Source organism: Scheffersomyces stipitis, chromosome 7 (genome assembly GCF_000209165.1).
Source record: "Scheffersomyces stipitis CBS 6054 chromosome 7, complete sequence".
Lineage (NCBI taxonomy): Eukaryota > Fungi > Ascomycota > Pichiomycetes > Serinales > Debaryomycetaceae > Scheffersomyces > Scheffersomyces stipitis.
In genome coordinates, this window is record NC_009047.1 from 1,029,983 (window position 1) to 1,042,750 (window position 12,768).

At 41.2% G+C, this 12,768-nt stretch overlaps 4 protein-coding genes across 4 annotated transcripts; 2 read left to right on the plus strand and 2 right to left on the minus strand. All coding sequences in view use genetic code 12, as the record gives it.

Annotated features, from left to right (window-relative positions):
• Nucleotides 1-21: 21 nt before the first annotated feature.
• Nucleotides 22-932, minus strand: PICST_85057 (predicted protein). Its single transcript, XM_001386349.1, has one exon. It carries the CDS (start codon nucleotides 927-929, stop codon nucleotides 99-101), a length of 831 nt encoding a protein of 276 aa, XP_001386386.2. The 5' UTR covers nucleotides 930-932; the 3' UTR covers nucleotides 22-98.
• A 1,374-nt stretch (nucleotides 933-2,306) lies between these two features.
• Nucleotides 2,307-3,424, minus strand: PICST_85399 (eukaryotic translation initiation factor; the record flags this gene model as incomplete). The annotated part of the gene is made up of 2 exons (XM_001386350.1): nucleotides 2,307-3,297; nucleotides 3,408-3,424. 2 exons carry the CDS (start codon nucleotides 3,422-3,424, stop codon nucleotides 2,307-2,309), a joined length of 1,008 nt encoding a protein of 335 aa, XP_001386387.1.
• A 989-nt stretch (nucleotides 3,425-4,413) lies between these two features.
• PICST_1946 (predicted protein) lies at nucleotides 4,414-6,984 on the plus strand (the record flags this gene model as incomplete). The annotated part of the gene is made up of 5 exons (XM_001386169.1): nucleotides 4,414-4,909; nucleotides 5,222-6,028; nucleotides 6,110-6,239; nucleotides 6,504-6,725; nucleotides 6,861-6,984. Coding segments are annotated over 5 exons (1,779 nt in total), but the record flags the coding sequence as incomplete, so codon positions are not given.
• Nucleotides 6,985-7,804: 820 nt separating this feature from the next.
• On the plus strand, nucleotides 7,805-12,433 carry PICST_68402 (predicted protein; the record flags this gene model as incomplete). Its single annotated transcript, XM_001386170.1, has 1 exon — nucleotides 7,805-12,433. The coding sequence occupies one exon, from the start codon at nucleotides 7,805-7,807 to the stop codon at nucleotides 12,431-12,433; it is 4,629 nt and encodes a 1,542-aa protein (XP_001386207.2).
• Nucleotides 12,434-12,768: the final 335 nt, after the last annotated feature.

Genomic DNA, 12,768 nt, shown 5'->3' on the forward strand with positions numbered 1-12,768 from the left:
TACACCTCTATAGTTTACTGTATTCAATGTATTAAACGTCTCCTGAATGAAGTGAATATATGAACCAATGCAAATACGAAATAAATAGACAACCATGCTCAACGAGATGGAGGCGACAATGTCCCAGATATACTAGGCGAAAAGTTTCTCGTTGGAGATAATTGTCCGCTAAGATTCTCAACACTATTTACCACACTCTGGTTATCCAACTTGAACCGAGAAACCATCTTCTCACGGTAATCGGTGTAGCCATTGCCGTTGCTGTGTATCTTGTCGTAGGCTTCCTTAATCTTTTTGTTTTTCTCCCGCAACTGTCTAATGGCGATTTTCTGAGCCTCGATAATCCCGCTGATATCAAGATCTTCGGGATTGGTAAGTTTATTTTGAGAGTTGAAACAGACCTCGTCTCCAACCTCCTTGACGACCTGGGCATCAATGTCATCCTCGTCCACATCATCCCACGTGAGCAAACGTGTCTTGAGGAAGAACTTGCCTCCATCATGTCTTTTCATAATCAAATAATGGCAATGAGGAATGTTTTTCAACAGCTCAAACTCTTCGTAGCTCCATCTGAACCATTTCATCAAAAACACTCTTGCCCAGATTCCATGCGTCACCAACACCAAAATGTTAGGGAAATCGTCCTGCTGAAATTGTCTGAATAGTGATTCATTGAAACTGGCAATTCTGTCATACACGTCAGCAGCAGACTCCCCGTGTGGGATTCTATAAAAGAAATGGCCATAATGAGCTCTTTCTTCCCAGATGCGCTCCATCTCCTCTGGAGTGGCTTGGAAGTTTCCAAAATCCTGTTCACGCATCCGTGTTTCTTCACGAATGGTATAATCTACCCCTGGAAGATCTTTGATTCCCTCAATGATGTTGTTACATGTCTGTCTGGCTCTTGAATATGGTGAAGTATAGAACATAATTGATCTGGGATTTTTCTTTCCAGGTAACGGCACATCGAAGCAGGACTGCTCCAAAAACTCCTTCAAAACCAAACCAGCAGCAGTCGCTTGTAAATGCCCATTTTCTGTGAGATCCACCAAATGGTTTGGCGTGAAACGATTCACCAGCTTGTCACAGTTACCTTCAGACTCACCATGTCTGACTAATAGAATGTACTGGAAATGTTAGTAAAGAATTAAGAAGGGTAATATCCAAGTTTCTTGATGGCATAAATGTTCTAAACGTCATATCCATTCATACAAACGGACTGCAAATGTAACGGAAATACCATAAAAATCCTAAAAATCGATGAAAATCAATAGAATATTCGTAATCTCCAAAGAAACCATCTTCCGACTTCTCCAGACTTTTCGAAAATCTAGACATTAAATGAAACAAAACAACCATTATAAGCATCCTGCTAACAAATACCTATCCATTTTTCATCTATGAGATCGGTGACCCGTCAATACATACTTTAGGTTTTCCCATCGGCAAGTTTTGTTGAATGACAAATGTTAGTAAGCAAAGCTCACGTAACTATAACAATAATACTAAGCAACTGTTCGAAAGAATAAACCTGAAGTCAAAAAAAAAGAATTTCAGTATCGATAACAATAAGACAGTTGTGACCAGCAGCACACAAACCTCCCAGCTCCACAATCACTTATATACCAAGAAGGTCCACATTAATCACCGTTCCATAATGACAGGATGGAGTTGCTGGGTTTGCATCTAATCTCCAGGCATCAGGCCGCGGTGCGAAGTCACGTGCAAAATCTGATGATGTCTACCGCCACATAAAGGGGTTTAGGCGAATTTTCAGGATGGACCTACAGAGATGCTACTAAAGGTAGTCTGTACATTGACAAGGACGGATAAGTGAATATCGCATGTAGCACATTTGAGTGTGCAATAGGGTGTCTAAGCTAAAATTACACGGAGGCGGTTTTTTCCAGGATCACGATATGGCATCTTCGCATATTATGGTCATATGATGGACAGAATTAGAACAGGTAGAGAAGATAAAGTAGTTGTAGGTAGTAGGTGAGGCTATAGCTAGTATGATGTCGTCATCTCAATCTTGCAATATGGAAGCAAGGTCAAAACCGTAACGGCAAACTATTCTCAAAAGGGTAAAATCAATAGTGTAGTTTCTATTATATCAAATGAGTATCAATATCGTGATATCAATCTAAAAGCAATCCAATGTCACGAAACATAGTAGAATAGATAATAGTACTGTACCACAACACCATTCTCATCCATCGTATCATAATCACATTAGTCATACTAATCAAGATCTGACTAATGCCTTACAGTGAGTAGAATCTCCAACGTAACCACTGGTATCCTTACTGGGAATCACCAGCAGTCAACTTTCTCTCGATGGCAAAACTCTTGGTCAACTCTTCGTCGCACTTCTTCAAGATGTCGTCGGCCAACACATCGATGGCATTACTGTGGAGCATGTTGTTGTATCTGGATGGTTCACTAGGCAACTTGAAGATGCCTCTCCACTCCTCGGTGTCCAACTCCTTATCGCCTCTTTTGGCTCTTTCCAAGTTCTCCAATTTTCTCTGCTGTTTCCATTGGGTTATCTTGGAGACTTCCTTCTGATGCTGTCTCTGGTAGTAGTTGAAGTTGTTCTGGTCGTAGTTGTAGGAGTCAACTTGGCTGTACAAGGATTCCAACAATTGGGCGGTGACATTCTGATTCGACGACAAATTCAATACATCGAATTCCTTCTCCCCCTTGGCCTCGTTGTCCAAGCCAGCCAAGTACAAGTTCACTAAGTGCTGGTTGTGGATGTTAATGGGCAACTCGTCAAAGATGTTCAAGTATGTGAGCTTGTTGGCTTCCAAGTCCTTGGACTTCCACTTGCCGTCTATGTAGGCGCCGATGAAACCCTCCGATAATCTGAAGGCTTTAAGCTCGACCTCCTTGCCAACGGAGGCCATGTTATGGATTAAAATGAAGGCATTCTTGTTGGTCAATTGTTGCTGAGCCAAGCCTTCTATTAATTGGGTAGTGACAAAGTTACCAGAAACAGTCGATTGGAACCAACCTTGGAACTCAACACCATATTCTAACTTTTTCAAGCTCTCCAAGATTTCCTGCTGGTACTTAGCACCGCTTCTGGATCTGAATGAACCTCCCTCGTATTGGTCTGGATATGGGAATGGATAGGCATGGGTAACGTCTATGGAACCTTCGTCGTCTTCAAAGCCCAACAAGGCACCAGAAAACAAAGAAGGATAGTTCTCTGAAGTGTGTCTGATCAACGACAACAACACACTGGATTCCACATTGATGGAGGTGGCCGTTGGTTGCTGGTACTTTTTACTATATATAGTTAGTAGATGCTAAATAGAAAAGAATAAATGAAACCATATTCGCTTTATCTTCGCTTCCTAGGACAGAGAAAAGGAACTGATCCAACTAATAGTACTTACGTTTGTTTGGTGGCCATCGTACTATGGGTTATATACTAAGATTATGAGTTATAGCCGTGTATGGTGTCAGAATAGTCTATCTTGTCCAGAACTTTTCACTCATTTTTTCATCGTGAAAAATTTGTAGTCACGTGAGTGATCTGAAATGATTGCAAAAAAGAGTAAGGAGAGATAAGTTGATTCAACATGAAAAGAGGGAGTATCTAGTTAGTCAGAGAAAAGCAATGACAAGAGTAATGTAGTAGAATTCTGCACCTTTTGAAACAAATAGAGAGTAAATGCAGATTCTATGGCACAATATGATACTAATTTGTGTTCAGAAGACGTACACCTGATTACTCCTTGCACTTAGACAAAAGTGGATACATATTTTTTTAACATTTTAATACATTAGATATATACAATAAGTATCCAATATAGGGACTAAGGGATTATCCAATACAAAACAATTTCTTCAACAATTTTGACATTCTTCAGTTGTCTGAATAGACTTTCTAATCACATGACATAAATCACTGATATACGCATGAAACTCACGTGATCATAATATCAAAACAGCTATATTTTTGAATAATTCTTATCACGATTCATTTTTATTCTTCTACTACAAACTGCGATAATCATCTCCATGTCCGTGACGATTCCTAGCGACGCCGACACGCGAGTTCTCGTGCAGACGCGTCTGCTGCGTTTACGTGAATTGGAATATCTTACGGCAGATCCTTTGCTAGCCCGATTATTCAGCCTGAAGGAATCTGAAAGCCAAAGTAGTTTGGCAAGTAGAGCTGTTTCCAGCGACGAAAAACTGGTTCAAGGGATAGTTCTCAATCGAGAAATCACACGAAACATCTTGCGTGCTATTGATGCGGCTGTTTATCGACGTGGATCGCATAGGAAGCGGCCAGCAGAGTCTGAGCTTCATAACGAATCCAAAATTCCTCGCGTTGCATCTTCGTCTAGTAGCCATATTCGTTCAGCAAATGATAGAAAACAGAGTACTTCGGCTTCGAGTGTGAAATCACTCAAGACGGCGTTGGAAGCTGCACAGGATGAACTAGATCTGTTTCTTGATAGAGACATAGCGGAAATGGAGATTCTTCTGGTTCCGGAACATTATCCCACCAAGCCGCATACTGTCTCTTCACTTGCTGAGCTCTACTACTTGACACAGACATTGCCATTGATCAAGCTCTTACCAGGAAGCCACAAAGTGTTAATGACAGACAACTTTGAGCTGGCTCTTCTAGAGGGAAAAATCGCTGTATTGTACCTGAGAATTGAAGAGTTGAAGAGGCAGGGTAAATGGTCCCTCAGACAGCCTCTGAAGTTCTACGATCCATTCACATACAAGAAGAAGAGTAAGAAAATCACATTTTACTGGGATAACCTCCTCGCCGAGGCTAAATGGATGGCCACAGATTTCCATGAATCTGCCAAGTTCAAGAGAGCCTGCTGTGTGATGTTGGCGCAGGCTGTAAGCGATTACTGGACATACGGAAAGAGTGTCTGTGTCAAACGAAAGCAAATTGTCCATTTAACGGACGCTGAGGTTTCTGAGCATACTCAGACTGTGGTCTCAGCTAACGAAGAAAGCGTAGATGTAGACATGAATCAAGAACCAGAACATGAAGCTGATCATGAAACCGAAACTGTTCAGGAACAAGAAGAACCAGTAGGAGATGATACAAAACTGACAGTAGTCAAGGAACTGGCTACCATAGACACCAAATTGTTGCAGCAGGATGCTCCTATAGACTTGTCTGTAGTAGAGAAGATGGGTCAAATCGATTTGGAGATGCAACAACGACCACAAGGACCATTCAAGATGTTTGTTGATCTCAATGATCTTAAGAAGATTGACCAGTCGATAATTAAGAACTTGCCGAAGTTCACGGCCTTTGACGATGACTCTAATGTGGCGCCGGTTTCAGCTTTGAAGCCTAGCGAGTCACCTTTGGCATCGATATCTCGCTTGATCCATCCATTTGAAGACGATAACAACTGGCACAAGATCATTCTTAAAGATACCAATAGCTCAAGCAAGAACGTCCGAACCGAAGGACCCCCAGAGTACCAGAAGGGGTTGTTTGGAATCCAATCACATCGTAGATTCAACTATTTGAAGCCTCCCAAACCTCCATTGATAAAGAATATTGAGTATAGATCACCGACCATATGGCTCCCTCAAGATGACAAGTATTTGATTCATTATGTAGCAGAGTTTTCATTCAACTGGGAGCTTATTTCTGAACATTTGCTGACGTCGTCTTCCGCATCCAGCTTGAAGAAGTACGAATCAAATATCGAACGGAGAACTCCCTGGCAATGTTTTGAAAGGTATATTCAGCTCAATGAGAAGTTCCAATTCTCAGACATGAAGGGTGTATATGCCTACCATGCTCAGCAATGGCTAGAACAAGCCCACAAAGCCCAACTGACGACAAAGCGTAGAATTTCTCCATTAGGTGTTGGCGCCGAGTCTATTCAAAGGGGCCATAGACGTTTGCGGTGGGCTTCTATGTTTGATGCCATGAGAAAATGCATGAAAAAGAGAGAAATCGCAGTAGCCAAAGTGAGCCAAAGAAGAACTACCAACGACTATTCTGCTGCTAACACCAACAGTGCTGGATCTGGATCTGGTACTACTTCTGTAGCTCTGGTCAACGGTTCTGTAGTTGGTAGTGCTGGTTCAGCATCTGCAGCTGGTGCTTCTGTCGTCAAGAGGCCGATGGACAGAGTTCCTAACCCTGCCGAGTTGTCAAAGTTGAAGTTTGAAAGAGATAAGTCGATACAAGAAGCCTATCTCAACCAGCAAGCTACTCGTTCCAGAATGTTGGCTGCTGTAGCGCAACAGAAACAGCAACAGGGCCAACCGCTGCTGCTGCTGCAGCAACTGCAGCAACTGCAGCTGGCTGGGCCCACACAATCAGCAAACTCACCACAGCAACTACCACTGTCATTTCCTTCACAAGAAGGTCCACCATCGCAACAACTTGGCAATATTAGCAGTGTTCGTGTTCCGGCCTCTCTAGGGTCAGGAAGTGTGCAATCTCGTAATGCCAACGGCAGCGCAGGACCTAGTAGAATCCCTCCAAGTTCGGGTGCCCCTATCAGCGGGCAATCTTCTCCTGTTCCAGGTAACCAACAGCTCGGCCAGCTTCCAAATGGTATTAGACGTCCAACTACTCCAAATGGAACTCCATATACAAACGAACAGATCCAGCAGCTTATCCAGCTCCAGAAACAGAGACGGTTAATGCAACAGCAGAATCAACAAAATAAGACTTCTATAGGAAGTTCATCTTCCAGCGGTGGACTGTCGATTCAGAACAGTCAATCCAAACACATGGTACCCAACAAAGTTCCTCAGGGCCCTGGTCAACAGCAGTCGATAACCAGCAACTCCAACCAAGCGCAGACTGTTCCACCTCAACAACTGGCTCCTAAGCCTAGAATTCACTTCGCACCAGCACAGGTTTCTGCTATTATTAACTCTATACAGCAAAAGAACCCTGGTTTCAGTAAGGAACAAGTAACCAAACTTGCGGCGCAATATCTTGCGAATTTACAGCAACAACAGCAACTCAGGTTTACTCAACAGCAACAGCAGCAACTGCTGCAGCAGCAGACTAATACAATTGGTCAACAGGTTCTGTCTGGTGCGGGTAATATTCAATATAGAGGTTCTGCCAGTCCTGTGGCCCAGCAACAGCAACTAACCCAACAAAAGGGCCAGATTGCCAGCTTGACTCCACAGGAGCGAAACCAGTTGCAAATGTTAAAAGCAGCCAAGTCTGCACAACAGCAACATCTTCAGCAACAACTGCAGTTACAGAAATTGCAACAACAACAACAGCAACACCAACAGCAGCAACTTGGCCATCAGTCACAGCTTCTGCCGCAACAATTGCTACAACTCCAGCAACAGCGTCTGAGGAAGAGCCTTTCCCCTGGAGGGGGCGAGTCCCCGCTTGACATTTCCAAGTTGGATTACGAACAAAGAAAGAGGTTACTCCAGAAACAACAACAGCAACAGCAACAGTAGTAATAGTGATAACCAAAGTAATTTACTGGGAAACCGAAACCAACATTAATTATTGTCTCTGGGAGTATTGGGAATAGATATTTAGTACATGTATTATAACTAACGGATAGAGGAGATGATAATATGAATTGTCACATAATTGTAGTAGTTCTTTATATTGTTTTATTGAAGTTCCATGGTAATACAGGATGAATCATGATGCTATTTAGGCAGACTCGAAATATATGGGTGCAAATTTGTCGCTTTGTGCGACACAATTCGCGACATGCATACGCGCCTATATCAAAAATATTTATTCATCAATTTTCCACTTCTATCATTCATCACTTAGCTGTCTCTTCTCCAATATACCATGGTGGGAGAAGGCGTCCATCCTCGGGATATGCGAGAGGCATTGAGTATAGCGCCTTTTCTCCATCTCATTCCCAAACAGGAAATAGCGCCTTTGATCTCATCTACATCCATAACGATATCGCCAGATCCCCAGGAATTTAACTCACAATTGTATGATTCGGAGTGTAAAGAACGCAGAAAAGTTGTGAATAGTGACGAAACCAGTTTTGGCGAAGTTCTCAAGGATTTGGCCTCTGAATTTACAGATTGTCAGGATGAGGAAGTAGATCAAATCAGGTTTAGAAAACCAGAAATTATTCAAAATGGGGAAAAACAACCCCAGGAACTCACAGGAATAACTTTGCCGGCCCTTGAGAGGCGAATATTTAATTCTACGAAAATTGAACTGAGGCAAATCATTTTGCTGTCTCGTAGCGCCGACACAAGAACATATACTGGCAGATTATCCGTGCGCAAGACTTATCAGGCCGAGGACAAACAAACAAAAGCACATAACGATAGATATTTACGCAAATATGAAAGGGAACTCGGATTTTTGTTCGCTGAGGATAAGGAATTTCTGAAAGAACTACCAAATTCTTATGCAAACAGAAAGAGATACCTTGAAGACGACGAAGAATACAATGCCAAAAGACCGCACCGGATTGTGACTATGACCTATGACCAAGTAGCAGACCGAGCAAATGTGAACATGGCGATACTTCTCCAGCAGATTGAACGAGAAGAGGCCGAACCTGAAATTTCTGCTAATTGGATGATCCTAGATGATACCAAAATCCTTACGAATTACGCCCTATTGCATATACACGACAACCTCATCCGAAACTTAAACCACCGGGTTTTACACACTGAAGATAACGATATCTCCTACTTATCGAAAATCCAGGATCTCTGTTTGAGAACTATAAATGCCTCAGAAAACATCGATTTCTCGGAATTGAGTTTGAGAGTAATTGCCCCTGATCTTCAAGATAACGACCTTGCGTCTTTGATTATCAGCCTAGAAACCTGTCTAAACTTCACCAAAGCTAGTAAAATCATGCTTTTGTTGCTCACCAGTCATTATTCGGAGAAGTTGATGTTTTACGATGCCCACACGAATCTGGTGATACAGCTTATGGACAGTGTGGTCGACTTGCTAATAATACCACTCGCATCTTTTGAAAACGTACAACCAATAACTAACACGCTAAAGCCCATATTAGCCAGATTGCTAGTTGAAGTCTGCGATTTGTTCCAACTCTTCAATTCCTACAAGCACCCAAACCGATTTGATGACACTCTTATTACTAAATTGGAATACCTTTGCATACATGCAGTGTTTGCTGAATACCGAAGCAAGGGAAACAATTCATTTTTTGGTTTAAGCCAGTTTGAGTTGTTGAAATTGCGATCTTGTGAAATGATTATCAGCTTATTCTCTAATATATCTGATCAGCGAGAGTTCATCTTAGGAGAACTCATATCAAATTTTGACAAATTACTGCCCAATAGGACAGTTGCGAGACAATACAAACTTGCTGGTGGAGGCAATGTACAATTGGTTTCTGCCCTTCTAGCCAAGTTGATTGAAAGCAGCTCAGCAGACTTTGATGTACTGTCTTTATCGGAAAGTTTTATTGACCTGCCTGCTTTATCCAATAACGTCAAGGAATCAATTCTCAACTGCAAGAAAACTGGAGACAATATTTCCAGAATGTTGATCTCCAAGTTCAGTGGAACCACCTCAACAATGAGCAAACAGTCATTAGAGTTAATGGTTGAAGACTTACTACTGCTTATGTTGTCACCAGTTTGGGCCGGTTCCACCGTTCTATTGACTTCGATCACAAATTCATTTCTTATCATGATCAATGCAGAAGCTGATCCTCCTCTTGAGACTACAATGTTGGATATGTTAGGATTGATTGTATTGAAGATCAAGTGTATATCCTGCAAAAAGGAATTGAAGCGTATTACCCCCAGAGCTTCCAGCGAGGATTTAAACATATGTAAGTCCATGATGATCAACGTTCTTCACGAATTGAAAAGCATTTCTGGAAATGTCTTTCTGATTGCAAGTTCTCAGTTTTTGCTACTCAAGTATCTTTCGTATTTCCTTTCGTTAGTGGGGGACTCAGAAAATAATAGCCTATTGGCCAATACTGAAGTCGAAAACTTGGAGGTGGTCGCTAAACAGGCATGTAGAGATTTGATAAATGCAACTTCAGATGGCCAAACTAACATTCTGAAGGATGCTTCGGCTTACACTGAGAACGAGTACCTTTCCATAATGAATAGCCAAGAATTAGAGGTTCTTTACGAAGGATTTTTAGGCTCTGTGGTTGGATTAATGGATAGCAATAAAGTCAAAGTGAGAGCTAAATGTATCAAAATTCTTTCGTCGTTAATTGAGCAGAATGATGAACTTTTACTTTCGCCAAAGATTCAAGAGTCTGTGTCAAACAGGTTATTTGATAATTCTCCACTTGTCAGAGATGCAGTGATTGATCTAATTGGAAGATACATGTCTTCCAACCCTGTTCTTGTTGACAGGTTCTACAAATCCATTTGTGAATGCCTTGTTGATGAGAGTGTCCAGGTTCGTAAGAGAGTAGCCAAGTTGAGTGGGCAGATGTACGAAAAGACAACGTCTAAGTCAGTAAAGGTATATATTTCTTCCAAGTTGATAAGGAAATTGAACGACGAGGATGATGTAGTTCAAGACATTTCCAGATCCATACTCCTTTCGTTATGGTTTCCCAAACTGAATAATTTGGAAAAGGTTGATTCATCTAAGACAACTGCTGAAGTAATGATGGATATAGTAAAAAGTGGCGGAAGAACTAGCGAGGGCTTCGAATCTTTCATAATAAACTATGTCAACTCCAATAATAGTCAAGCAGCAAAAGTCGCCATGAAATTGAAATTGGCTCAAGTTTTTGATTTCATAATTGAAGGTGGCGATGCCGTTGCCAGTGCCATGAAACTAGTCGCAATGTTTGTTAAATGCGACAGTTCTATCATAAATCAAGATCAACTTGTTTCATTGGAACCATTCTTTATAGAAGAAAAATCAACTGAAGGAACTTCAAGACTTTATGGTTTAGAGATTCTATCCTCGGCCTTACCAAGCATTGGTTCATTACGTCCAGATTTCTTGGCTTCGTTGGTTTCGAATTTATTGAAGAAACTTACGAAATACAGCGTCAAGGAGTTGCATCATGTTGTTCCTAGTGTATGGGTTCTTTGTCAGATGAACAAGGATTCAATTAAGCTTGCCAATGCTACAATTTCTTGTATGAGACTCATTAAGCCATACTTTGAGTTCAAGGAGGACAAAAAGTTCGATGTTAAGTTACAGAAGCTTTTACATCTTTTGGGATGCTTTGGAAGATACTGTAGACTTGAGAATCATCGTGATCTCTTTCAGAAATCTTCCCTTGGATTCAAAGCAAAAGAATCAGTTACTAGTGGAATCGTGAAATTCTTGATGTACTTCTGTGATTCCAAAATGCCCAGCACAATCCGAAACACAGCTTTGGCAAATATGATCCATGTTTGCCGGACTCACACAAAGCTCTTTGTTTCGGAAGCTATCTTGAAGGTCTTCGATAGAGAAATGAATCTAAAAAGCAATGTCGAATCCTTCAATACCATTATCCGAGGACTCTTCGATTTTTTGAAGGATGAAGAAATTGAAGTACGCAGAAGAGTTGGGTCTTCATCTACTTCTTCTGACAAACTCAAGATTGATATCTCAGTATTTCACGGCGATTCCAAGTCGTTTCTTCATGATGGAATATGCGCTGGTCTCATTCAACGGTACGAGAATAGAATACTTGAAATGACACTATATGATAAAGGAGAGCAATCATACCTTGCAGTTCAGTTTGTAGAACTCATTGTCAAGATTGGATTTTCGAACCCAAAACTTTGCATTCCTACAATTATAGCATTACATTCCAGTCCAAATCCATATGTTAGAAATATCGCAAGACAAGTCCACAAAGAACTTTTTGAAAAGCACGAATCCTTGATTGATACAAGCTATGCTGAAGGGTTCACATTGTCGTTTAATTTCCTGAGAAGATTATCTTTAGACGATTCGTCATCTACAGAGGTATTCAATTCCGTGTACTCGATTATCCAGAAGACGTATTCTTCTAGAAAAAAGTTCATCAACTCTTTGCTAAGACTTTTAGTCGTTGACCTCGAGCGCACAAGCATTGTAGATGCTCTCGAAAAGCTACAGTTTGCTAGGAATAAAGTGTGTAATATCGCAAAGATCAATTTCGCTACGCTAGAAGAGGTGTTGATGATTGTTCATGAGATAGACCATGTGGTCAGCCGTTCGGGAATGGACTTGGTGGACAAACTCAAGACCCAAACTGATGATGTGGCTATTGACTTGGTTATTGCGCAATCAATTTTAGCAATTTCAGCATTGAGAAGCCATTTGGTTAACAAATTTTCACTTGGAAGATCCTTGATAGATAGGTTCATTCCCGGAAAAGTAGATCCCGACATGAGGCATGCAATCAAATCTAGCTACCAGCTACCTCTCGAAATTCCCGTTCTCCCTGAAACTTTGGAGAAATCTAGTCTTATAATCATAGTACAGAACGAGGTAGACAAATATGCATAGATCCGATATACCTTTATATATACATATATATCAGATCCAAAAATAACTTAATAAAATTAACTTATCAATTTGAATTGTCATGTAATTCTGAATTGAACGCTTCCCTTTCCTTCAAGGTCCTGTCTGCTGTTCTCTTTAATGCCCGTGGAAGCTGGAACTCCCGAGTGGATACCTCTATACCTATATGTGTTCCAAAAGCAATTTCGTCGGTGCCATTGATCTGGAAATCGAGATGCTCCGTAGTGATATCTTCAAGCCTATAGTCGCTATTGCCACGTCTGGCTATTTTTTTAAAATGTGGCAGCAGAATTTCCATAGTTTTCAGCACTGGAGAT